Source organism: Morus notabilis, unplaced genomic scaffold (genome assembly GCF_000414095.1).
Source record: "Morus notabilis unplaced genomic scaffold, ASM41409v2 Scaffold297, whole genome shotgun sequence".
Lineage (NCBI taxonomy): Eukaryota > Viridiplantae > Streptophyta > Magnoliopsida > Rosales > Moraceae > Morus > Morus notabilis.
In genome coordinates this window covers 440090-467328 of record NW_010357726.1, presented here as the reverse complement: position 1 = coordinate 467328, position 27239 = coordinate 440090, and the positions used below count along the sequence as shown (strand labels likewise).

At 32.7% G+C, this 27239-nt stretch overlaps 2 protein-coding genes and 1 pseudogene across 4 annotated transcripts; all 3 read left to right on the top strand.

Moving 5' to 3' along the window:
* The first annotated feature begins 282 nt into the window (after positions 1-282).
* On the top strand, positions 283-5469 carry LOC21407012 (signal peptide peptidase-like 2). Of its 3 annotated transcripts, none has more exons than XM_024175339.1 (14): positions 283-559; positions 1014-1172; positions 1297-1408; positions 1514-1633; positions 2209-2360; positions 2521-2709; positions 2971-3005; positions 3268-3424; positions 3529-3582; positions 3957-4049; positions 4152-4294; positions 4670-4740; positions 4886-4969; positions 5074-5469. In XM_024175339.1, exons 1-14 carry the CDS (start codon positions 413-415, stop codon positions 5196-5198), a joined length of 1641 nt encoding a protein of 546 aa, XP_024031107.1. In that variant the 5' UTR covers positions 283-412; the 3' UTR covers positions 5199-5469. The 3 variants fall into 3 exon arrangements, with proteins under 3 accessions (XP_024031107.1, XP_024031105.1, XP_024031113.1); XM_024175337.1 differs by having other exon boundaries at positions 2206-2360; XM_024175345.1 differs by lacking the exons at positions 4670-4740; positions 4886-4969; positions 5074-5469 and adding an exon at positions 4410-4614 and having other exon boundaries at positions 2206-2360.
* A 6965-nt stretch (positions 5470-12434) lies between these two features.
* On the top strand, positions 12435-14969 carry LOC21407011 (aquaporin PIP1-3). The gene is made up of 4 exons (XM_010090790.2): positions 12435-12858; positions 13516-13814; positions 14436-14576; positions 14664-14969. The coding sequence occupies exons 1-4, from the start codon at positions 12531-12533 to the stop codon at positions 14757-14759; spliced, it is 864 nt and encodes a 287-aa protein (XP_010089092.1). The 5' UTR covers positions 12435-12530; the 3' UTR covers positions 14760-14969.
* Positions 14970-21651: 6682 nt separating this feature from the next.
* Positions 21652-27226, top strand: LOC21407009 (annotated as a pseudogene).
* The last annotated feature ends 13 nt before the right edge of the window (positions 27227-27239 follow it).

Genomic DNA, 27239 nt, shown 5'->3' with positions numbered 1-27239 from the left:
TCTCATATGATTTTCTTATAATAATACTTTTTTTAGATGAATTATGTACTTGACACGTGATAATTTATGTCACTTATTATAATAAAATGATAAAATTTATTAACGAAATAAAATTTAAAGAGAATATATGTTATTCTTTAAAATTTAAAGGGTATAGGTCTATAGGGTGAGAAATTTTTGAAATTAATCTAAATGTTTATTTACGTTTTCATTACTTTATTAAATTTTTGTCTTTTTATAGCTTTTTCTCCGGAACCCAACATTGAATAATAGCAAGTAGTAATCTTTTTTTTTTAATTTTTTGGTTTCACTTCTCATGAGAACAATTACAAAAATCTCTGGCTTTCCCCTTATCTAAGAGAGAAAACCCATTTGGGTGCTCAGAAAATCTCGTGGAGGAGTTGAAGAATCCATGGATTTGCAGAGAATTCGGAGGAGATTTTTGGTCTCAGTTCTGATGCTACTGGTTTATGCTTCTTGTTCGGTGAAAGCTGGGGATATTGTGCACGACGATGACAAAGCTCCCAAGAAGCCCGGTTGTGAGAACGACTTCGTTTTGGTACATCAAATTCTGCTCTTTTCCTTTTGCCCATTTCTTGTTTTCGTGTTTTGACTACTGGGTCTTGCTCAAATTTCACTCTTTTTTCTTCAATTCGTTTTTGGGTTGTTGTGTGATTATTGTTTAGTTGCGGAAGAAACTGATGACAGTGATTCTAATTTCAGTTGTGCTTTAAAGAAGTAAGAATTAACCTGGTTGTTCATTTGATTTCTTAGGGTTTTAAGCTTGTAATTGATAAGAAGTTGTAAGTCTTAACAGACGAACCAGTCAGACAATGTGGTTTTGGGAGATTAAAACTAGGAGCTTAATTTGATGATGAATTGTATGGTAGTTTTCTGATTGTAGAATATTGGATTTAGGGTTGGTGAAGCTTTATTCCATATGCGTTAATGGATTTTAGTGTGTTCATTTAAATACCCAAAAATTAATTTGTCATTTCTGCCGTTTATTTTAGGTGAAAGTGCAAACTTGGATTGATGGGGTGGAGTCCAGTGAACTTGTTGGTGTTGGTGCTAGATTTGGCACCGCCATTGTGTCAAAGGAAAAGAATGCAAACCAAACTCGCCTTACGCTTTCGGACCCTCGTGATTGTTGCAGTAAGCCAAAGAAAAAGGTATTTCTTGTCAAACTACATACTCTAGAGATTTGTCTGAGGGTGTCAACTCTCAACCCATTATAGCAAATATGTTATTTGTTATGAAATATTCGCCCGCACGTGTGTAATTTGGACTTTTTAGCTTGCTGGAGATGTCATCATGGTAGATCGAGGTAAATGCAAATTCACAACTAAGGCAAATGTTGCAGAAGCGGCTGGTGCTTCAGCCATGCTCATTATAAACAATCAGAAAGGTAAATTGGCATGATACATGTCTGTTGCTAGAAATTTTTCGTTATGGCCTAGGGACAGCTTCATTTTGTTTAATACATATTAAAGCCATTCCTTTTCTCTTGCAGAACTTTACAAGATGGTTTGTGATCCAGATGAAACTGATTTGGATATACACATACCATCTGTCATGCTGCCGCAAGAAGCTGGTGTGAGCTTGGAAAAAATGCTAATGAACAGTTCATCGGGTAAGTTTTTTTTCTTCCGCAAAATGATTGTAAAGAAACAAAGTTTATTTTTGAAATTTTATTTATGTGTCTTTATCATGGGGATTGATTCGTGTAGTTTTCTACAAATTAAGTAGTCTGGTATACCATACCGTTTACACATTCTACCTCTTATCTAAGGGTGGCCATTCGGGTTGGTAGGATATAAATAAGTGATCTTGACTCAAAGGAAATTAAAAGTACCCAATTCCTGTCAATTTTAATACCACTTTCTTCATGTCAAACTGTGATTGCCAACAATTCTTGTTTAGTGCAGATGCTTAATCAAGAACTGTAGCCTGTTTAGTGCAGGAGCTAACTTGTTGACATGGTGACCTTTATATTAAATACAAATTTGGCCTAGATTTAACTTTCTTGATGCAATAAATGAGAGAATTCTAGTGCTTTTAAGCTTGCATTTGAATCTTAACATCACTTAACATCTACATCGACTCAAAACTCAAGTGTAGAAACTTGTGTTGGTTCAATTTATTTTGATGGTTGTATCACCCTTATTTTAATCGTCATTAAAAGCTCCTTATTGTTCCCTTAAGCAGTGTTTGTGCAATTGTACTCTCCACGACGTCCTGTAGTCGACATTGCAGAAGTATTTTTATGGCTGATGGCAGTTGGTACCATCTTATGTGCATCTTATTGGTCTGCATGGAGCGCCAGAGAAGCAGCTATTGAACATGACAAGCTATTAAAGGTTACTCTCTGCCGAATGAATAGATCTAGCTTTATGCACACAAACACAATAGACATAACACGTGCGTACATAGGCACACCTCTTTGCACATAAGCTTTTTTGAATCTGCTTCAGAGCTTTGTACTTTTTACTGATTTATGACCTTATGCTGTTATTTCAGGATGGTGCTGACGACATTCCAAGTGACAAAGCTGTGGGTGCAGCCACAGGTGGTGTAGTAGACATCAGCACAATGTCAGCGGTGTTTTTTGTTGTTATTGCTTCATGCTTTTTGGTCATTCTCTACAAGCTAATGTCACTCTGGCTGGTTGAGATTTTGGTTGTCCTTTTCTGCATAGGTGGCATAGAGGTATAAGTTCCCCACCATCTTTAGCTCTTGTATATGTTTCCATTCATGTATATGTATCTGCACAATCCTTTTATAACTTGAATGTTTTACATGTGTGTGATAAAAAAAAGGTGAATTCTCCAAATTTGCGGTTCTACTATTTGGAAAGTATACAGAATACAAGCTGGACATTAATAGTTCCGGCTTATTCCTTTTTCTGATTCTCTTGTTTTTTATTCTATTTCCTTGGTCAAATCTAACTTCTAGTTTCCTTATATGCAGGGTTTGCAAACTTGCTTGGTTGCTTTGTTATCTAGGCAAGTTTGTCTCCTATTAAGATAAGACTTGAGTGCAATGAATATTCCATTTGATAATATGATATTTACCTAGGCCAAAAAAAAAACTATTTTCATATCATAAAACTAGCGGGGCAAGGCTTACACGTTAAATGATTTTGCACCAAAACCTATGTGATATGTAATAGATGGTTTGTCAGTTAATTGCCTTCTGTATGGCTGAGATATTTTGACAGTACGTCTCAAGCTTCAGGCTAAATGTGCGTGCCTGATGCTTCTCCAGGTGGTTCAAACATACTGCAGAATCATACGTTAAAGTGCCCATCTTGGGAGCCGTCTCATACCTTACATTGGCTGTTTCTCCATTCTGTATAGCATTTTCTGTTCTCTGGGCAGCTTTTCGCGACATCTCCTTCGCTTGGATAGGTCAAGATATCCTTGTAAGAAATATTCTCTATTTAAGAAATTCTCCCTAGAAATTTAAATGCTAGTGGCTTACGTCGGTATGCTAATTCTTGCTTTCACTCCATTGTTTTTTAATCAGGGCATTGCGCTGATCATCACGGTTCTTCAAATTGTCCGTATACCTAATCTCAAGGTAAAGAGCTGAAGTCATCAGGTTTACTGGTTGGTAATTACCAAGTTATGCAATTACTTTAAACTTCTTTACATCATTACCCTCTGATGAAATTACTTGATTGTAATAATGGCTATGATTTAAAGCAGTCAAATTATCAGAGGTGCATATGTTGTGTCCAATACAAATCTCTCCTTTAAAATGTTTCACAACTGAAGTTTGCACTTCAAGAGCCTTTTATGGTACTTTTAGGGAACATGATTTACAGTTAATATTTATCATCTAGTGTTAAAAAAATGAAGCGTTATGTACTTTTAATAAATTTGTCTGAAGTTCATATGTCCTTCAGTCCTTGTTGTTAACTGCCAACTGATATGCACGGGTTTGTTAATCAGGTTGGTACAGTTCTTCTCAGTTGTGCCTTCTTGTACGACATCTTTTGGGTGTTTGTTTCCAAAAGATTGTTCCATGAAAGTGTGATGATTGTGGTAAGTTGTCATTATAACTTTTACTCTATGCGAAATCACGATAAGTATAAATTTTGTGCTTTTACTTGACATGCTTAAGAGCTGTTTCTCTTGTTATTTTAGGTGGCTCGTGGTGACAATAGTGGAGAGGATGGTATTCCAATGCTACTAAAAATCCCACGCATGTTCGATCCATGGGGCGGTTACAGTATCATAGGATTTGGCGACATCCTACTACCAGGACTGGTTGTGGCATTTTCACTTAGGTTCGATCTCTTCTGCCATCTCTTACTCAATCTGTCATTGACACCGTTATTTTTCTTATGTCCTAATGTAGAAATGATAATACTTGTCCATTTTTGTCATCGTTAATTTGTGTAGTGGCAGACGTAGATATTTCTTCTCTGCAAACGGGTATTTGAACTTAGAAAGTCTCCCATTTTTTCTCGGTTAAAAAAAAAAGAAAAAAAAAAAAAGAAGGAAAAGAAAATCAATAAGGAAAAGAGAAACCAAAACTTCTAAAATGTTCTCGGTTTCTCAATCCACCCTTTTCAGTACTCAGGTTTTTCTTGCTATCTTCTAATTATAACGACATTTTGGGATGTTTATATCTGATCAACTCCGTTCATATAATGTTGCAGGTATGATTGGCTGGCAAATAAGACTCTCCGAGCCGGTTACTTCTTCTGGGCAATGTTTGCCTACGGATTCGGTAAGAAAGAAGAAACAGATCAGTATCAAATACCAAGAACTACAAAGATACCAAGAACTACATGCTCTATGTATTGACTTAATAAGTCGTATACTTACCACTTCCTGAGCTTCCTTTATGCTTATCCTTTCGAAACTGGCTGCAGGTCTTCTCATTACATATGTGGCATTGAACTTAATGGACGGCCATGGCCAACCGGCGCTGCTTTACATCGTTCCCTTCACGCTCGGTAAATTCTCTATACCACAGGCAGTTATCTTTGTTGAGATAGTGGAGCTCCATATGGCTCTTTAGCTTGAAACAAACTGTTGACAAATGGACACATTTGTGCAGGAACCTTTCTGACTTTGGGAAAGAAGAGAGGTGACCTTGGGACTTTGTGGAGTAAGGGTGAACCGGAGAGACCTTGCCCCCATGTCCGACTCCAAGAGTGTCAAGAATTGGAAGAGGACAAGTAGGAGAGCTTCTTAGCTGTATAATATTATAGGTTTTGTTGGTATTTATCCTATTGCTTAGTGTTGGGAAATATATTGTGAAGCAATTCTCTCTCAAGCACACTATTGCATGACAAGCAAAAGGGTTTATGAAAGCTCGTTGCCCTTGAAAGTTGTACCGAGCTTATGAATTAGTTAATGTTAGTTTTGCCTCACAACTTCTCTTGGAAATTCCTTATTTTTGGAATCCCTAAAAAAGCAAGGAAAAAAAAGTGTGTGAAGTTGATTATCTAAAGTTCAATGTGGTGATAATTGCCAAGTGTCTACCGGGGAAAGTTAAGCTAGCTAGAATGTTATCCGGATAATATTCTATAAGGGTGACAATTTGTGTCCCGTGTCTTGTTCGTGTTGTATTTTGATCTTTTTTTTTTAAATTTACAGTCAACCCGAACACGATTCGTGATACGAATTTTTTTAAAAATTACAACATGAACACGACACGACACGATTACTTTACGGATTGACATGACACGACACGAAAATGACCGGCGATACGAAATTGACTTGTGAACATGAAATTGACACGGGAAAACCAAAATGCAGCCTCATATGTGGGGATGTGTGGTCTGTTCTTCCCTCTTTTTTTTTCCCCCTTTCCCTAAATGGAAAAAGGGGTAATTGTTGCCATTCGGTCTCCACTCCCCCTTACCTATTCGATGGAACAGAAAGGACATATTCGTTGAGTTCAATTTTTACTCGTGGGATCACAATTTGACGGTGCACAACACATTAATCGAGTAGGGTTGGGAGGTTGTGGACTAACGAATCTTGAGCGCATAATTTTTATTGCGAGAACTCAACCCTCCAAAGCCCAAAATATGTGTGTGGTTCTGGCAAAACCAATAAAATCAAAATAGTTTGGAAAACCATTTATGACTGACCGTACCAGCCTACTTGGTAAAGTTGTTCTATGTACCCTGCCCGCCATTGTATGTGACCGACTCTACGTGGTATAGATGCACAATATTATGGGTGGTAATTCGTGTCGTGTTGTGTCTGTAAATTGAAACACGAACACAACACGATTATTTTACGAGTTGACACGACACGAAAATTATCTGTGACATGAAATTGACCCGTGAATTTAAAATTGACACAAAAATTATATATTTTTATTTATTTTTTTACATATTAGAAATAACTTAAAATTCATAATACATTAAAATACAATAATATCCATTGAAATTAAACAAATAATAGTATAAGATTTTGAGTATAACTATCATGATATCACAAATTTATAATAAAATTAAAAATATGTAATGAAAAATATATGTATTTTCTAGTTTTTTACGAGTTTCGTATCGTGTTCGGGTTTGGCGGGTCCAATCCGAAATTGACCCGTGTTTTTTCGTGTCAATTTCAAGTCGACTCAATTATGATCCGAACATATTTTTTCTCAACCCTAACCCGCGAAATTCGTGTCGTTTTCGAGTCGTGTTGTCGTGCCGTGATCCATATTATTGGCCTTAATATTCTGTCCATAAACTAATAAGACTGACTTACTGATAGGATTAATTTTTAACAATTGAATTTAATCAATCACAAAAACTTAAAAAATATACAAAATAAATAATTTCTTATATAAATCTGTTGCTAAAAAATAAAATATTATTAAAAGTTTATTTTTTCCAGTCTTATTTGAGAAATTCCTTAGACTATGTTGATAAATTGATGGAAATTGGAAGTGCAACGAGTCTGACAACTTTCACTTTTTTTTCCTCTCTCTTTTGCTTAAAACAATGATCACGTAACAAAGTTTAACATATAGGGATGCGGTCATATGTATGCGATCAAACGGAAGTACTTATTCTAACAAATTGAAAACCTCCGTCGATATTTAAAAAAGACAGAGAAAACAAATAAAGTTACATTTACCTAGTTACATGCTTTTGATTATAAAAAAATGTTAGCGTTATTATTTCTTCTGTTTAATTCAAAAAGAAAATTAAAGACTTTTCCTTCTTCTTTTTTTTGATAAAAAATAACAATAAAACAAAGCTCGACCACTCGTTATAGTCTTTTAGATAGCACTCTTTTCTTGAATATTTGTTGGTAACAATGCCAAGTTTCTCAACCTTTTTTCTTTTGTTTATTTGTTTAAAGTCTCCCATGTTCAATTTAGACTTCTTGACAGCCTGAAAAGCCTTGTCAAACAGCCAATGATATCTTGACACCAAGCAAAATCTTTCGAAGTGTATCCTTTCGGTTGTTTATCATGTGATTAACACCTCTGCTCTAGACAAAAATGAAAGAAAATTGAGGTCCCGTTCGTTTCGCTGATTCGAGTTTAGAATTTGAGTTTTGTTACAATAAAAAGCTCTCAAAAACAGTCACATCTAACTTTTTTATTACAGTAAAAAGTTCTCACACAACATCACATCTCAACTCGAATTAGCGAACCAAACGGAAACTTAAACAGAGACAAAAATGAAAGGAAACTGATGTTTTATTCATTTTACCGATTTGAATTTTGTTACAGTAAAAAGCTATCAGAAACAATCACATTTAACTTTTTTACTATAGTAAAATACTTTTATATAAAATCACATTTTAACTTGAATTAAAAACTCGAATCATCGAACTAAATAGGCTCTGAAAATTCATTATTTCTCATGATTGAACCATCAGAGAAGACTCGAATCTCATACAAGAAAAAAGGCCAGTTCATAATATTCCCCCCTTAAAATATGCTCTTCACTCCTTTAAACGCACCATATTTTTTTCAAATAGAAAATTAGTCATTTTCTCCTCCCATCCTTACGCTAGGCTAGCTAAGGCTGTATTAATCACACACGGGATTGGAATCTCTAATCAATAATAAGCATATTCTCGGTGTGGAAAATTTGTTGTATTTCTTTTTTCTTAAAAAAAAGAGAGAGTTAAAGATAGTTCCGGTAATTTTAGAAGGCAGTACCGCACACGAGCTTGATTGTTTATAAAACCTATCAATCGCACGAGATTGACTCCATTAAAAGCCTTATTAAAGAAAACGAGCAATCTTACGGCCCCATCAAAATGGTAGTTCCATCTTCATAGTTTAAGACAAAAGCCGCTATCATTTTTGTTGTGAAATTGGTAAATTGTTACATAGAATTATTTATTTATCATCTTGGGATATAGAGGGATTATAGTGGTATAAATTAATCTGCCTGCCCTTTTAAGTAACATCCTACCAGATCAAGATATTATTTAACGCTTCTATATAACACCATGATTGATAATTTAACGTGCTAAAACAATCCACTTGATTAAGGGTCAGTTTGGTAGTGTTTTAGATTTTAGAAAAATTGATGTTAGTTGTGTTAAAAAAAAAAGCAGTTATTACAATAAATAATTGAATATTTGGTAAATTATAATTATATAAGTATTAATTCTAAGAGTGTTATAAGTATTATGAAAGTTTCATTAATTATACTTTAAAGTAATTACCGTATAATTTAAAAATTAAAAATCTACTTTTAATTTTAATTATAAATTCTTTAATTTTTTAAGAATCATTTTTTTTTATAATTTTTATTAAATATAAATTTCAACGGTAAATAGTTAGAAAATTAATTTTAAGCTCTAAAAAGCCAAACGTACTTTAAATCAAGCAGATCAAAAGCGGATTAAGACTTGAGAGATAGTAGAGTTGTTGGGTTTCCTAGCAAAACAAAGCAGAAGCAGACAAAAAAAGTAGTGTACCAGATTGTGACACGTGGATAGAGGATGTGGCCATGGGCGGCGAGATCTCAATTATTGGTGGAAAAGCCTCTTGATTTTAGGGTTTGATCCGCTTTCTGTTATTCTTTTTCTTTTAGTTTTTTCTTTTATGAGTTTCTCTATAGTTTTTAACCGTTTAATTTAATTAAAATTATATTAAATTATAAAAAAAATTATTATAAATTTAACAGATAAAAAATAAAAATTATAAAAGGACGTTTAGTTTTTGGATTAAAATTATTTTTGATTTATGTGTATTTTTTATGAGAGAAAATATTATAACAAATCACGAACTATGATTCGAATTAGAAGATAAATCCTCCAACCAAACAACCCATAAATAATTCAATATTTTTAGTCTTATAAAAAAATTTTCCTTATTTGAGATTAAAAAATATTTACGTCACTTTTTTTTATCGCTCTCTATATTTATTATTAAATACGTAAAATTTATTAACATAATATATTATTATATAAATAAATAATAAAATAATAAAATTTACCTATTAAATTATGAGTATAGAAAACGACCCTCAATAAGTACGATTTAGATATATGTATAACGTCTTTTACAGTTTTCAATGTCACAAACGGCTGGCGTGGGGCCAAAGGCTGCTGCAGTGGTGAGTGGAGCAGAGGAGTGAGTGCATGTGATGTGAGTTGGGGGCCAAGATAGGCATCCCAAGGGTGTGAGTTGTCTTGCATCATGACCTTACTACCCCTTTTTTGCTCACACAAATAAAGCTAAAGAAGAGAAGAGAGATTACAAATGAACAAAGATTAGGTCCACAAGGATTTGCAAAAATGTAACAAGGGTAGGACCCACTATCTATATGTACATACATATATATATATTTTTTTGAATTTCTAGTGGTCCCTACATGGCTACAACATCCATTATCTCATATTTAAATCATGCTAGGTTATGGACAACAAATTATGATAGGAAATAAAGAACAAAAGTCGTGGATAAAATCAATTGCTTTTGTTGAATTTTAAATGGCTGGCTCTTCGCCATATCTGATTTGGGAGTTGTAATCAAATTGTTAATCACCATTTCTTACATTTCAAGCACCCGTGAGATACTGTAAAACATTTATCAACGTGTGCAAATATTCGAGTGGTGAAAAAATTGTATGCCGTAAACACATTATTTAATTATGATTATGATATGATCCGATATTCATATAGATACACAAAAATCACCATTCCAATTTCCCTACTAGAAAATTCTTTGAAATTGATGTGCTTAGATAGACTAAAAATTATTTAATAATAAAATATTCTCTAATATGTTTAATATACTGATAGATCAAATTTTTTAACCGTTAAATTTACGTAATTTTTAATTTTTACGTGATTTTATAAAAAATTTAATAAATAAAAAATTTAATCTATCAGTATATTAACGTGTCGGAGAATGTTCTTAAAGAAAAAGAGACCGTCCAAAATTGAAAATTAAAACAGAATTTGCCAATGAATTCTTACCGTGACATGTCGTTTATAGTGCCGTTGCTCCCCACGTGCTGACACAGTGTTCTGGACTTTCCTAACGGTCACACTAAAACGGCTATTTCCTCTCCGCCTTTTGATTTTTGCCCTTTTCCGAATTGATGAATAACTCACAAAATTTTCTAATTATAAAAAAAAAAAAAAACTCTAATTTTTCTGTGGCCCTTGTTTTTGGCACTGCGTTAATTTATTACCTAATGACCGACTTTTTTTTTTGCAACTTTCTCCTTTTGCCCACGTCACTTTGCACGACTCTGTGTTCATTAAATAGGGAAGGGGAAAGGACTAGATGTTTTGATTACACATAAAAGTCATGAAATTCCAATGAGGAAAAGAAAAGGACCTAGCAATGTTTTACCCTATGGATTTTACTAGCTTTTGAGCTTCTCAGAAGGTAAAAAAAAAAAAAAAAAACTGCTTTTGGTTCTATGAGCAATATTTTGCAGAGATTGTGAGTTTCACATTGGTCAAATATAAAGAAAAGATTCTCAATCTACCAATGTTTTCTTTGAGTAATTTTTAGTTAGTTCACTTAACGACTTTTTGTTACTCAACGGTGACATAATTACATGGTTCATAAATGTTAGGTTTCTTTCTCTCTTTTTTTCCTTTTTGAAAGGACATAAACCTAATTAGGTTTCAGTTTAACAAGGAAAATGGAAATTACCAAACACAAAAAACTCTCTCCTCTTGGCTGATTCAAGAAGTGAAAAAGATAAAAAGGTAAAATCAAGGGGGGGCATGAAAAGAGGATTTGTTGAGTTGAAGATGATGACATGGGACCACAAACTTTATTTTTTTTCTTTTTGCCTTTCATTATTTAAATAGTGAAAACTCTACAGTATAACAAAAATCTACCTTAAACACTGTTTTAAATGTACAAATAAATATATATGAGCTTCTATCAATATAATCTTTGATTTCATGTAATAATATTCAGAAACATCAAACATGCATCCTTCAAAAAAAAAAAAAGAAGAAACGTGCATGTTAGGTACGTGAATTTGTGAACCAGAATGGCCGAGAACAAAACAAGTGACCAAAAAAGCATTAAAAATTCAAAAGTCCACAGCTTAAAATGCTTAATAACCAAAAACAAAAAAAAATAATACCAATGATGACACTCTGTAGAGGATAAGAACAACCAGCAAAATCCCAAACAATTAAAAAAGGAAAAAAGAAACACACAAACACAAATACTAAAACAGGACCTCTCTGTCAAGTGTCAACATCCCTCTGGAACCATCTTCCAAAAACCCAATTATTCTACTAAATTCGTAGGCCCGGTTCGAATTTCAGGTCCGTTTAGTTCACTTTATTTATTTAAATTTTTAATTTAAATTGAAATATAATTTTATTTAAAAATTTTTTATTATAAAAAAAATTAAATATGATTATTTTTTAAAGTTTTTTACTGTAATAAAACTCGAATCGATAAAATAAACAGGGCCTTATTACATTAAAAAATTAAGAAAAAAAAATAGACCAAGACTTAAAATGAATTAAAATTAATAGGTCAATAATTTACATAAATTAATAAACAAACAAAATTACTATTTTTGTCCATAACTTATCTAGTTATAAACCATAACTTGACAAGTTATTATCTATAATTCACAATTTTTATTCATAACTTGTCTGACTATGAACCACAACTTAATAAATTTATTCATAATTTATCTAATTATAAACTATAACTTAATAAATTATGACTTATTAATTTTTATAACTAAAAATTGATATATAACCTTTTTATATTAACTTATTTTTTACTATTTTCATAAAAAAATTTTAAAAACGATCATATTAATTTTTTTATTATAATAAAAAAATTTCACATAAAATTAAATTTTAATTTAAATTAACTAATATTTCTTAATAACGACGCCTTATTTAAAACACTAACACAATAATTAAATATATATCTATTAATTAAAAAAAAGGGCAACTCATTTACCCTTTGGGCAATGATAGGCTAATCAGCTATAAAAGTGACCTCCTCTCCTCTCCAACTCACATCTGCTCATATTTGCTCATCTTGGAGTTAGAGAGAGAGAGAGAGAGAGAGAGAGGTAGAAAATGGAGGGGAAAGAAGAGGATGTTAAGCTTGGAGCAAACAAGTTCTCAGAGAGACAACCAATAGGGACATCAGCACAGACAGACAAAGACTACAAGGAGCCACCACCAGCGCCTTTGTTTGAGCCAGGAGAGCTAACATCATGGTCCTTTTACAGGGCTGGGATTGCGGAGTTCATAGCCACATTCTTGTTCCTCTACATCACCATCTTGACTGTTATGGGTGTTTCTAAGGCACCCACCAAGTGCTCCACTGTTGGCGTTCAGGGCATTGCTTGGGCCTTTGGTGGCATGATCTTTGCTCTTGTCTACTGCACTGCTGGTATCTCAGGTAAAAAAAAAAGAAAAAAACCTAAACTTTCTTGATTCTTCTCATGTGTATTCTTCTGATCAGCTTGAGTTTTTTTTTTTTTTTTTTTAACTTCTATGATTCATCATCATGGATTATGGTTCATCATCATGGATTTAGACTTTAGAAAAAGAAAGGAACTGTTTTGTTTTTGGAGGTCTATGCATGCTATTTTTTATGGGTTTGTTGAGGTTTTTTTTTTTTTTCATGCTTCATGGGTTTAGAAGAGCAAAGAAAAATAAAAAAGGAAACTTTTTTTAGGTCTATGCTTGCTGATATTTATTTAGTGGGCTTCTTAGTTTTTTTTTTTTCCTTTTTGTTTTTGGTAGATTGTTTCACTTGGGTTTGTTTCTTTTGGTCAGATTTCATGGTTTCTTTTAGTCTTTTGTTTTGTGCAAAATATTTTAGGTGGGTTTGATTCTGGCTTCAGTCTTTTCGTTTTTTTCCTTATCTAAAAAAAGAGAAAATTTAGATGGGTTTTTCACTTTTCCTTCTTTCACTACAAAAGAAAAAAAAAAGGTGAAAACTTGTTCTTGGGTTGGTTCCAACTTCACTAAGTAGAAGAACAACATTTTGGTTCTTGAGATCTTCGTTACTAAACCAGATCTACGTTGTTTTTTTTTTTTTGTTTTGGAACAGGAGGACACATAAACCCGGCCGTGACATTTGGGTTGTTCTTGGCGAGAAAACTGTCGCTGACAAGAGCAGTTTTCTACATCATCATGCAGACACTCGGTGCGATCTGCGGAGCTGGAGTTGTGAAAGGTTTTGAGAAGTCGTCAACCTTTGAAAGATTGGGTGGTGGCGCCAACGTTGTCGCTCATGGCTACACCAAGGGCGATGGTCTTGGTGCTGAGATTGTTGGCACTTTTATCCTTGTTTACACCGTCTTCTCTGCCACTGACGCCAAGAGGAACGCCCGTGACTCTCACGTCCCTGTATGTCTTTCTCTCTCCTCATTCTCTCTCTCTCTCTCTCTCTAATCTTACTTTGCTTAATATTTGTTTTTTTTTTTTTTGTTTTGTTTTGTTTGTTTTGTTTGTTTTTGTTTTGTAAGTTTCCTTAGCGATAATTTTATCATATTAACTTGAACTTCTATGATGGACTATTTTAAAATGCTTTTATTTTATTTATGGGACTCTACTTTAACACCCAACTGACAATGTGAAAACTGAAACAAAGTGATAGATCTGGTCAAGTTTGGGATTTTTAAAAAATTCAAGGACCAAAGTGGGGTTTGAGCTTAAGTTAAGATTGAGTTTTTTTTTTTTTTTTTTTTTTTTTTTTTTCCTCTGAAGGTTTTAGCTTGAGTTGTTAAGTTGCTTCTACGAGTCATCTTACTTGTTTTATTTTTTCTGTTTTTTTTATGTCAATAGTTTGGAATTGGTGTTCTTGTTAGTGTTACATTTGTATTATGTTTTTCCGTAACTTTGTTCATATGAGAATCCATGGAATTTGCCAAAGAGTTTGGTTGATGATAATCAAGAGCAGAAAGACTTTTTTTGTTTTCTGAAATTGTGTTGTAATTTATCCTTTTTGTCCTATTATTATGTGTGCAGATCTTGGCTCCTCTCCCAATTGGATTTGCTGTGTTCTTGGTCCACTTGGCCACCATCCCCATCACTGGAACTGGCATCAACCCAGCAAGGAGTCTTGGAGCTGCCATCATCTACAACAAGGACCACGCATGGGATGACCATGTAAGCCAATCAAATCAAATCAAAACCCATCTTTGATCATCAACCTTGATGTGTGGCTGAGATTTAACTGACCTTTTTGTTTTGCAGTGGATCTTCTGGGTGGGACCCTTCATTGGAGCTGCTCTTGCTGCTGTGTACCACCAGATAGTCATCAGAGCCATTCCATTCAAGTCCAGGGCTTGATTTTTTCATATTTCTTTCTCGTTTTCGTTTTGTTCTTCGACGACTATTTCTTTTCTCTTTTCTCTTTCTTGGTGTCTTGTCTCGTCGTTTTCTCTTTTTCCCCATGTGTATTTGGTGGTAGTGTGAAGATTAAGTTATGTGTGTACATTATTATCTATCCAAGTGCATCCAGAGTTTGTGACAACTTTTCTTAATGGAGAATTCTTTTTATGTTTAATTATCTTAGAGCATCTATCAGCACAAAAAAAATATATATATATATATAAAATAACAAATATATATGTATATATCTTAGGGTTTTAATGATTAATTCAATATTTATCTATTAGTATTATCATATAATAATTTTTAATAATACGTAAATTTCTGTATCTCATATATATATGGACACCAATTTAAATCTTGGATTTTTGAATTGAGAGATTAAAATTCTGTTTATTTTAACAATTTAAATTTTATTAGATAAAAAATTTTCAGAAACCTCTTTATGTTTACCGCTTGAAAGGGATTTCAGTATATTCACTATTTAGTGTCAATTCTTACTCTTTGGAACCATGTGGAAAGTTCTTACTCTATGAATGGCAACTTTGACAAGCAATAATGCTGGTTGGTATCAATCAGTCTCACTCCTTGAGCTGTATTAATGTGCCTTGGGTTCTTTGCTTAGGCCTTACGCTACTTATAAGCACTTTTCTATTCATCATTATCCATTTGAAATTATTGCTTTTGTCCAAATTGAATATGTCGTTTGTAAACTTTTGTTTGGTAGGGCTGATTGAATGTTAAATGGACTCGACAAAGCCAAATCAAAGTAAAAAACCAAGTGATATATACTGTAATTAATCAATATACTTCTTTCCTCTAGTAATTTGATCGATGGGTATTGCATTAGGAAATTGAGTAATGAATGATAAGAAGTAACTAAATAAAATTATTTAAAAAGGGTATTGTGAAGAGTAGATTGAGGGATGACAATAACCTTCTTATGGAATTGCCTTGTGTCCGATTAAATTTCAAACAGAAGGTGGTTTTATTGTAACATTTTTATAGTTTGGGGATACATTTTGAACTCGTAATTTGGGGTTAAAGGAAAATGTGGGCCAAAATTATGTGGGGATGTTTAAAATTAATCCTTGAAAGAAGGTTTTACAATGGTATAGGATGAGACCATACTCATGGATTATGGGAAGATAAGTAGTAACATAGTATGAGCGTATAAATCGAAGGATAATTTTAATAAATACCCATTAAATGTGTACTTGTTAGGGTTTTTACCTTTTATTCTTAATTTATAACCTTTTTAGTTAAATAATAAGGATATTTATCAATAATAAGAGATAAATGTTCATACTCATGTACTCTAAAGAGTAAATTTTTTATTTTTTTCTAAATTTTGAAGGGTTATTTTCACCAATTGCCATCGATACTTATTCAGGGAAAAAAAAAATGCCATCAATACTTTAGTTTAGCTCTGAGCCTCTGACATTCAATTTCAAACATCTAGCTACCTCGGTTTTGAAATATACATTTTTTAGTCCCTCCATTAATAATCTGTTTATTTTCACACAAAATATAATACGAGAATAACACATGAAGATTTTAGAAAAACAAAATGGTTTGAAAACAAGCATATTTAATAAAATGTATGTGTAGAAAGAAAAAAAAATCAAATCTAAAATAAAAGTATTTTTTTATTCGTTGGTTTTTTTAACCATTTTATCTCTCTTAAAACTCTTACACGTCATTACTGAATTATAATTTATATTTGTAGTTACTCGCGGAATCAAATACAAACGTTGGATAGCCAAATCTTTAAAGTGAATTTTGAGGATTAAAATGAGATAAAGGGGACATGCTCGAAGGTTATGGATGAAAATAGCTCTAAATGTAATGATTCATTGTGACCTTTGTTGAGAATGAAATGTGGTGAGGCCACAAATTTAAGATACCAGTCAATATTCTTTTGAATTATACGTCCCATGCACGTACCCGCATTTCATTCTCAAAACGACAATCGCTTCGAGAATTGCTTTTACATTTCATTTTGAATTACATTTAAGATCTCTAGTATTTACGTTTCATTTTTGAAAGCCATGCCGCTTTTCCTATTCGATGGGCTACTTACTTTGTTTTCCTTGGTCATTTTTATTTCTAAAAGTTTGGTCTTAGGGATGAGCATTTTACTCCTGCAAGTGCCCGCGAGCGGGTGTGAGAGACAGGAGTAGGGGAAGGTATTGTTCAGTTTATGAATTCGAGTTTTCAATTCAAGTTAAGATGTGATTTTATGTGAAAGTTTTTCACTGTAGTAAAAAAGTTAGATGTGACTTTTTGTGAGAATTTGTCTAGAATTAAAAACTCAAATTAGTAAAATAAACGAGGTCGAAGTATACCCCATCCGTTTCACCCAATATTCATCCATAATATATTTACAACATTTATGTCGTTTTTAACCTATTTTCAAAGTTTATTTCCCTTTTTTGGTTTGATGTAGTAAAAAAATGTACGCATGATATCGTTGTTTTCTCAATGTCGTTGTTTTGAAAGTCTTGTCGTTTTTTTATCCTTTTGAAGGCATGATCATTTTATTTGAGGTAGTGATTGTTTGTCTTATAGAAATGTTGATTTCAGTGTCGTCACGTCCTTCTTTCAGATAATTTCACAATTTTTTTTGTCGTATTTATTGCAATACAAAAGTAAAAGTCATTTCAAATTTTTTTTTTATAGAAAATTTCACAAATTAGTTTCACTTGAACTCTGTCATTTTGCCAAAGGCTCGTTACCTTTTTAAGTATATAAGGACGATTTTCAAATATCTTGTCGCTTTTTAAGACAAATATATGAGTTCATTGAGTATCGACAGAGGGATGATCGAAGTTCCTTTCTTCGTATTATGTGGTTGAGAGAGAGAGAGAGAGGGCGTTTAGTCATTTTGTTTTTGTATAGTCGAACTTTATTGGAAAAACATTTATGGGAAGTTTAGTTTATGGGTTCAGAATCATAATTAATGATTCTAATTTTTGAAATTTAAATTTTTTATGAGAGGAAAATATTATAAAGAACTAAGAATCATGATTCAGAATTATAGATAAATTCTTGAAACAAACATCCCATAATGTCCATATTATACGATCGATCTAGGTCTTTCTGGTTGCTGTCGTTTTCAGAAACAAATGTTTTTTTTCCTTGTCAAATAATGCCCTACATCTGATGTCGCTGTTTATACCCCATTGTCGTTTCTAAAGTTTGTGTTAAGTTATTATTATTTTTTCTTTAAGATTTTCATTTCCTATGTTTGTTGTTGTCGTTTTAAAGAAGGCATATCGTCATTTTAATTAAAAGAAAGCCCTTGTCGTTTTTGAGATTTCCTTTGTTGTCATTTTCTACTCCATCGTCATTTTTATTATATGTCGTCGCTTTAAAGTAATTCCCATGTTGTTTCTATCTATATAGGCCACTATATTATGATTTGATGTCATTTTTTCTTAACTATTGCTGTTTTTATTTCAGTGCGTCTCGTTTCAAAAGTGACCAGTGGAATGGAGAAAAATGAGATTTTATTGGCCTACTCCGGACAGAGGATTTTCAAACACCTAAAAGAACTTCATAAGGAGAAAATCCTCATATTGGAGAGAAAACACTCAAACTTTGTATTCAATATCAATTATCAATTCTCACTATTACAATAACTAAAGTGGCTATTTATAACTCGCTTACAAAAACAAAACACTACTAAAACAAAACGATAAACTAGTAACAAAATAAAGCTAAATTACTAAGCTAGAACAAACGATAATGAAAATATAAAAACAACTTCTAATAGGTAAATCTCCCTACATCAGTTCACCTCTTCTTTGAAAAGAACTCGACCTCAAGTTCGATAGGAGCACACGGAAGGCAAATGTGACGTAGCAAGTGAAAACGATAGTGGTAAAAGACTCCCGTTTAGACTTGTGGGAGTGATAAACCCCAATAGAATAGCTCATCTGTACCACATCCCAAACTCACAAAGGCACCAAGACAATGCTTCAATAGAATGCGGAAAATATAAAAAATATGCACCAATGACATCGCCTCGCTTCCTTGATGGAATGCAAAAAATATAAAAAATATGCACCGATGACATCGCCTCGCTTCCTTGATCTTGAATTCCTCAAATTCGACTTCCATCATACCAACTAATTGACCAATAAAATGAACTCCCTTAATTGATCCATTTAGAATTTCAACAGCCCCAATAAAATTAATTTCTTCACCTTTTCCTTCAATTTTATCCACTTTAAAATGGTCCACAAACTTCTCTTCATCAAGGTTCTCAAAATTAGTAATTTTATCCCCCAAAATTTCACAAGAGGAATCTCTGTTCTCCTCAAGCTTAATTGCCAATGTGCTGATGTGGTGACCAAGTTGATCATCTAAAAGTTGCACTTTTGAGCAAACCCAAAGCATCTACGGGAACTTCTTGTTCACTTTGCTCAAATTGAGAAAATTCATCGCTCAATGTTTCACAATAATTATTTGTGCTTTCTTCGTAATCAAACCAATGGGAAACAAACTTCATCATATCAATAAGAGTTGCAATTCTACCTCTGGGTAAAGTGGGCCGAAGCTGCTGATTGGAACTGGGCTTGAGATGGAATCTGATGCAGTGAACTAGAGGAGAATGAGATTTTACCGGTTTAATTTGGACGGAGGATCTCTAAATCCACTTAAAAAGTTTTTTGGAAAGAGTAGAAAATAGATCAATATGAAAAGTTTAAAAAAATATATAGGTTAATTTTTAGTTATATAAATTAATAGGTCATAACTTGTTAAGTTATAGTTCATAATCATATAAGTTATGGACAAACTTATTAAGTTATGATTCATAGCTAGATAAGTTATGGATAATAACTTGTCAAGTTATAGTTCATAACCAGACAAGTTATAGACGAAAATAGTAATTTGGCCTATTTATTAACTTATGTAAATTATTGACTTATTAATTTTAATTCATCTCAAGTCTTGACCTATTTTTCTCTTTCTCCCTAAAAATAATTATAGGGAGAAAATCTCCAAATTGAAGAGAAAACACTCAAACTTTGTATTCAATATCAATCATAAATTCTCACTATAACAATAACTAAAGTAATTATTTATAATTCAATTACAAAAAGGATAACAAAACACTACTAAAACAAAACGATAAACTAATAACAAAGTAAAGCTAAATTACTAAGCTATAACAAACCATAATATATTGAACTTCTAATAAAACTCCCTGCATCAAAATGTTTCTCTCAGACATTATTCATATATATAAAAAAAAAACCTTCTCGAAACCATTATCATTTATCGTAATAGTGTGGAGTTTCTCTATATAACCTAATTTGCCTCGCACAGTTAAGGCTGACGCACCCCATAGCTCTGCTCTATTCGTAATGGTGTCGTTCTTAAAATTCTCTGATATTATTCCTATTAGTTGAAATTAACAAAAAAAAAGTTTAAATTTGAGTTATAATTTTATTTAAGTTTATATTTTTTTATAAAATTTGAGTTTGAACTCGAGTTTATAATTAAACTCGAGTTTAAGTTTGCTCTTCAACTTGAGTTCAAGTTTCTCTTTCAATTCGAGTTCATAAACTCAAACTCAAGTTAATGATATTTTTTCTATTCTTAAAAATGCCATAACTTTTTCTTTTTAATTTTGATTGAGATGATTTTTTTTCTATGCATTCACAACGAAAAGACGAATTAAACCCCACTCATATACCCAATTAAAATTTTTCATCACCATTGAGTTTTTATTAAAATACTATTTAAATACAAATTTAAGTTTTGACCCACCCAAACACAAACTTAAATAGATTCTCAATTCAAATTATAACTCAAATGTGCACATTCAAACATAAACTCAAGTTACAACTTTAACTTATGGCTCGTTTAGTTTGTTGATTTAAGTTTTTAATTCGAATTGAGATACGACTTTATGTGAGAGCCTTTTGCTGTAGTAAAAAAGTTAGATGTGACTGTTTCTGAGAGCTTTTTACTGTAGTAAAACTCAAATTCTAAACTTGAATCGGTGAATGAATGAGACTTCAATTTATAACTCAAATCCAACTAAAAATCATCACTCAAGTCACTCTAACTCAAAAATGTAAAAGAATAAGGGAATCCAAACTCTGCAATTGCCACAATATGGCACTTGTGCTAGGGCCGAACAGACCATCAAACATTCGCCAATAATTTTTTTTTTTGGGGTTAATTAATTCTATTCTTTTGGTCCCAAACTTTAACAGTATATCATAGTTTAGTCCGTGACAATCAAAATATTTTATAGTCAATTTTGGGTCCATAAAGTCATGTTATTTAATTCTTACAATTAATTGGGCATTAAATGGCGGATAGAAAGTTCCTTAACCATCTGTGCACAAAAACTCAAGAAATCAGAAAATGCATAAAATAGAAAAGAATGTTAAATATAAGGATTATTTACCTTTTTTGTAGCCTGTATTTTAGATTTATTAAGAAAATATATTTCCAATTTTTAATCTTATTAAATGTATTATATTTAATACACCAATTCATATATTTTCCGAGACAACTATTGAATTTTAACCTTGAAAGTCCCTAAAATAACCTTTAAAAAAATTAAAAAATTCTCAATCTTTTTTTTTGTCAAAAGACTTACAATCTTAAATACATGCAAAATATTAATATTCTTTCATACACACACAATAATAATAATAATAATAACCCCAGAAAAAGAAAAAAGAAAAAAAAAAGCACAAAACAAAAAGGTTGAATCTTTTGGAACACTTCAAGCCAAAACAAACAAAAAAACAAAAAGAAATAAAAAATGAAAATAAAGAAAAGAGGGAGAGAGAGAGAGAGAGGGGCCCAACGGTACTTCCGAGGAGACCAGTGTGTTTTGAGTGCTTGGCATTTTAAAGGTTTGGACTTTGGATTTTCTAGCATCGAGAAATCATTATTCACAATCTGAAAAGAATGTGGATTTTTGGATGGAAAGGGCCATCTGGGTTCTCTGCTCGTTCAACGGCAGAGGAGGTTACCCGAGGAATTGATGGAACTGGTCTCACTGCCATTGTTACAGGTTCTTTTCTCCATCTGGGCTTTTCTTTTTGAAACGTGATTTAAATCATAATAAATTATTCGTTATAATATTTTTTCTCATAAAAAATTACATAAATAAAAAATAATTTTAATCAAGATTCTAATTCATCAACCAAACGACTCCGAATCTTCCTTAAATTCACTCACTTTTTGTATTCTCTCCCCTGTTTGGTTGATGCAAAAGCGCAGGACAAGAAAAGCTTATTGCTTTTTTGCTGAGAAGATTTTTGTTACTATATTACCTTTTTTTTTTCTCCTGTTGCTGCATTCATTTTTTACAATTGACATGCTGATTTCATTGTGTATCATGGCTTCTGACGATGCTCTTTTTTTTTCCCCCTGGTTTTCGATTTGGAAATTGATTTAAAAAAAAAAAAAACCGACTTGGTAGCGAGGCCTAGACTGGTTAATGTTTAGATACATCATTGATCATAAAATTACAATACCAGGTTGATTTTATGTATTTTTTATCTAAAGACATGGCGGATCCTAGAATTGATTCATGTTTAGATACATCATACAGTTACAAGGTTGACTTTTTCTTTGTTAAATTAAAAAGACATAGTGAGTTGTTGTTTTATTTTTATTTATTTATTTTTTTAAGGTTCATACTTTATAGGATAGACAGTGTATTCTCGCGTGATATATGAATTCCTCCTCATTAAGTGGATTGCCCATGTATCCGTTCCTTGTGATGGAACTGACTCGAATCTAAAACCTTTTTGCAGAGAACTGGCAGCCTTACCACTCTACCAAATAACCTGTAGTGGCAAGGCCTAGAATTGATTAATGTTTAGATACATCATAACAATTACATGGTTGACTTTACTGTTCGGTTTGTTTATGGTCTTTACTGGGTTTGGTTTATTGGAGTTAACGTTCTATAAGACTGTACTTTCAGTATATGGTATGCTATTATTTCAATTTTGTGCTCTTGCAATCAAGTTTCGTATTACTTCATGGCTTTTTTCGGGGTATAGACTTTGGGTAACGATCAAGAGTATTTGGAGATTAGTTGGATTTGCTGTCCCTAATTTACTGAATTAATGTCTGATGTAGTCGACTGAAATCTCGTCTTCTTAGTGGTTTCAAAAACCCTCGATCATCTATGTTAAGCTTCTAAAACTCTATTATATGTTGATTTCAAAAAAAGAATAGTCTTATAATAATGCCGAATTAGTAAAATCTGAACACTGGCGTTTTTTCCTGACATTCAATCTTGATTATCAGGAGCATCAAGTGGTCTTGGCATGGAGACAACACGAGTGCTTGCTTTGCGTGGTGTTGATGTCATTATGGCTGTGAGGAATCTGGAAGCCGGTAGGAATGTGAAAGAAGCAATAGTTAAGGAAATCCCAACTGCGAAAATCGATGTCATGGAACTAGATCTTAGCTCAATGGCATCAGTGCGGAAGTTTGCATCAGATTATAACTCATCTGATCTTCCGCTGAATCTCCTCATGTAAGACTTTGTATTGGAGCTATTGCATTAGGTAGATTACATTTCTTATGGTCGTTTGAATATTCCCTCTGGTTCTGAGCCATTGGTTTCATCTGTTGCAAGCATTTTTGCTTGATGTTCATATATGATGGTGATTATTTTTCTGCTTTGCTTTCCTGTTTTCAAATTTTTTAATAAACAAACAGAGAACATGCGCTTTTTCCATCCTTAGATTTTCGATTAACAAGTGATACTCTCTTCTCTCCTTGGCAAGTAACAACGCAGGGGTGATGGCGACTCCGTTCATGCTTTCCAAAGACAATATTGAATTGCAGTTTGCAACTAACCATCTAGGTATGTACAAAAAATTTCTTTTGATTTAACTTAAATACCTTGGAGAATAGGATTGAAGAACTTGAAATAAAGAGGTTGTAATCTCACTCAAGTTCTTGATTTCATTTTCTGTTTTTGTTTCAACTTTTAGAAAGCCTCTATTGATTCAAAATTCCCATCCTTTGTCTAACTGTAAAAAAGTGGAGCCTTAAAGGTCTTTTTTGCCATCCCATGTATAGGTCACTTCCTTTTGACAAACCTTCTACTGGAGACCATGAAAAAGACCGCGGTTGAGAGTGGCAGGGAAGGAAAACCTTCTACTGGAGACCATGAAAAAGACCGCGGTTGAGAGTGGCAGGGGAGGGAGAATTGTTAATCTATCATCAGAAGCTCACAGATTTCCATACCCGGAAGGGATTCGTTTTGATAAGATTAATGATGAAACAAGGTATCACTTTTACTAAATTAACCATTTGATAATTTTCTCTCTGAGTGCTGCTGGAATAACGTGATTTTATCATATTTTGAGTTGTTCAAATGATGGTATAAAATTTTATTGGTTGAGTAAATAATGCAGCTATAGCAGTTGGCCCGCTTATGGACAATCGAAGCTTGCCAATGTACTGCATGCGAAAGAACTTGCAAGGCGTCTGAAGGTACCTCATTAGAATGGCTTTTTTTTTTTTGTTTTTGTTTTTTTTTTTTCCTCAGCTGAAGACTTGAAGTAGTATATTGAAATTAGTAGTCAATTTCATGTGATTTGATGTATTACAAACGGGAGATCACAGTGCTGTTGAAACAATAATGTAATATGGATTGTCCTTTAGAGGTGAAAGAACAAGTGATTATCACGCGCACAATTTAATTTATCAAGCAAAAACGATTACTTTTTTTAGAGGAAGGATCAATACATCTTTGGTGTGTTTACATGCAGTCCTTCTGTTGATACGTCCAAATAAGATGGGTATTAGGCACATCTGCGCTTCCTGAACTTTTTAGATTAACAAGTTATTTTCTAAACTTTTAGTTTTGACAAATTATTTGCTGAATTTAATGAAGTGTTGCAGAGTGTTCCAAATTGATAACGATTGTAGAACTTTGGATGGAAATATCCTCGTACACACTACGTGCTCGTTTGAAGAAAGAGACTGAAATTTTGGTTTACAATCAGAGCACAATATGTCACGTGCATAAAAGCCGTTTTCTCTTAAATTTTAACCATCTATCGATTCGGGCATAGTCTGCAACATTTTATTAAATTTAGGGAGTAATTTGCTATAATTAAAAGTTCACGAGGCAACTTGCTAATTTTGATCAATGTCCAGGGAGAAAAATCACCAAAAACGCCATAAAAAGTATACAAAAAATATTGCAATCACATGAGGCAAGATGTTAACTGCCGTCATGGCGTTTTCTGTTTTTCTAAACAGGAAGAGGGAGTTGATATAACTGCTAATTCTCTTCATCCTGGAGCAATTGTTACCAATCTACTGCGCCACCATGGTTTCGTCAATGGTAAGATTTCACATCTTGCGAACCCCTTGTACATTTTTATATATAATAGACGCATTTTAATATATCAATCAATTGGATTTCTAGTTTTGATTAATGTGGTGCATTTGTATGCATGATATACCGTTTGCTTCTTGCTTGTCTCGTTTTTCAAATCACTGTCGTTTCTATGATTTTCTTGTCGTTTTAGGAAATTTCTTCATTCCTATTTTTTCTTAATTGCTTGAGGGTATACTATCCTCCTATATGTTGTCATAAATAATATGAATTTTTTTTTTCGTTTGTGAAATAATTAATATGTTTTCTTTTTTGGGTTTATCACTTATATGTTGTCGTTCGTAATATATATTTTCTGGTTTACGCTGTCGTCTCTACCCTTACTGTCGTTTTATTTTGTGCTGTCGTTTCAGAGGTGCTTCCATTTTGACCTTTTGTCGTTTGAGGATATGTTGTCGTTTTTCAATTATTGTATTTGTTAGCGATTGGCACGATTGTCATGGTCCCGTTTTCCAAATTGTTGTCGTTGTCGTGATATAGGGAAATTAAATGAAGGATGAAGAACAAACCAAAGGACTTCGAATTCTAAAAGGTTTCAGATTTTAGAACGACCAATTGTAATTTTTCACTTCCCTTAAAAAAAAAATATTTTTTAATGAGATTTTTTTCTTATCACTGAAGATTTTTAACGGTAATTAATTGTAAACATGTACTGAGTCCCATTTGTTTCGCTGATTCGAGTTGAGAACTTGAGTTAAAAAGTGAATTTATGTGAGAGAAAACACTACAACACAAAAAGTTGAATTTGAATTTTTGTGAGAAAAAACACTGTAGCAAAAACTTGAGTTGTGATTCGAACCAACGAAATAAATGGGGCCTTACTACACAAATTAACTTTTTCTTGTGTCCTCGAAGAAAAAAGTATATGTGGTGTCCTCCCTAGTTCCTACATGCTACAAGAAATGATGAAAATACTTGTATTGATGGAAATATTGGTACCTAGATATTAAAAAAAGTTTGGGAATAAATCGATATCAATGAAAGTAGCGGGAGAAATTTTTGTCCATGGCTACAAGATAGCACCTTTTATTATTTATATCATTTATACTCTTTTATTATTTTTTTTATAGAAATGTCATTTATGTTCTTTAAATGACATGTCATTTATCTTCCCACACGTGAATAGATTTTCCAATTTCATGTCATGTAAATATTACTATGATCAGCAGGTAATTTTTTTTCTTTATTTTCTTTTCCCTTTTTTTCGGCTACTAATTCACTTCATTTGATATTGTTTTGTTTCTTATTGTGTACCCTTCTTTTTGGGGCTTGATATATATATATATTGAATTTGGGGTTGGGATTGAACACTAGATTTTATGATAAGAGTTAGGTGCAAAATTAGTGTTAGGTTATACATGTAATTGTTGTTATGGTCATATTTTGATTAATGCATGATGCATGTGAGTAATTGGGGTGAGAATTTGAACTCTAAATTTTATAGTGGAGTTAAGTGTGGAATTACTGTTAGGCTATGCATGCGACCGGCGCCATATTTTGATTAATCCGTGTGAGTAATTGCAGTTCTAGCTTTAGTGAAAACTTGAAGTTGTTTTTTTCTAACTTTTTCATGGGCATAATTTTAGGGAGCATCAACTCAATGCTATGTGGCATTACATCCACAAGTTAAGGGAGTAAGTGGAGAATATTTCGCGGACAACAATAAGGCCAATCCAAGCTCTCTTGCTGAAGATGCGGATCTGGCAAAGAAACTTTGGGAGTTCAGTTTGAGCTTTGACTGATCCAAAATAGTTTATACTCACGGTTTAGATTTTAAACTTTCTTGGTCACGTATCTCAATAAAAAAATAACTTGGTCAAGAGTTACCAAATCAAACCTTGGTGTATAAAACCAGTCGAAGTACAAACTTAACTATAGAAATACTGCCAAGACTGTATATAAACGATTGGAAATACCTTTTATGGCGGGCTCAAATAGTACCCTTGGTATTTTGGTATTAAATTTCTAATCCTCCAAAAGGTACGCTATTATATTGTGGATTTATTTTTAACTCTCTTTGTTTGTAC

Excerpts from the sequence above, each read along its gene's own strand:
- LOC21407012 (XM_024175337.1), top strand. The coding sequence starts at position 413 with ATGGATTTGCAGAGAATTCGGAGGAGATTTTTGGTCTCAGTTCTGATG. Across the intron at positions 4,050-4,151 it reads ATGAAAGTGTGATGATTGTG|GTGGCTCGTGGTGACAATAG; the intron begins GTAAGTTGTCAT and ends TTGTTATTTTAG. Across the intron at positions 4,970-5,073 it reads CATCGTTCCCTTCACGCTCG|GAACCTTTCTGACTTTGGGA; the intron begins GTAAATTCTCTA and ends ACATTTGTGCAG.
- LOC21407011 (XM_010090790.2), top strand. The coding sequence starts at position 12,531 with ATGGAGGGGAAAGAAGAGGATGTTAAGCTTGGAGCAAACAAGTTCTCA. Across the intron at positions 12,859-13,515 it reads CTGCACTGCTGGTATCTCAG|GAGGACACATAAACCCGGCC; the intron begins GTAAAAAAAAAA and ends GTTTTGGAACAG. Across the intron at positions 13,815-14,435 it reads CCCGTGACTCTCACGTCCCT|ATCTTGGCTCCTCTCCCAAT; the intron begins GTATGTCTTTCT and ends TTATGTGTGCAG.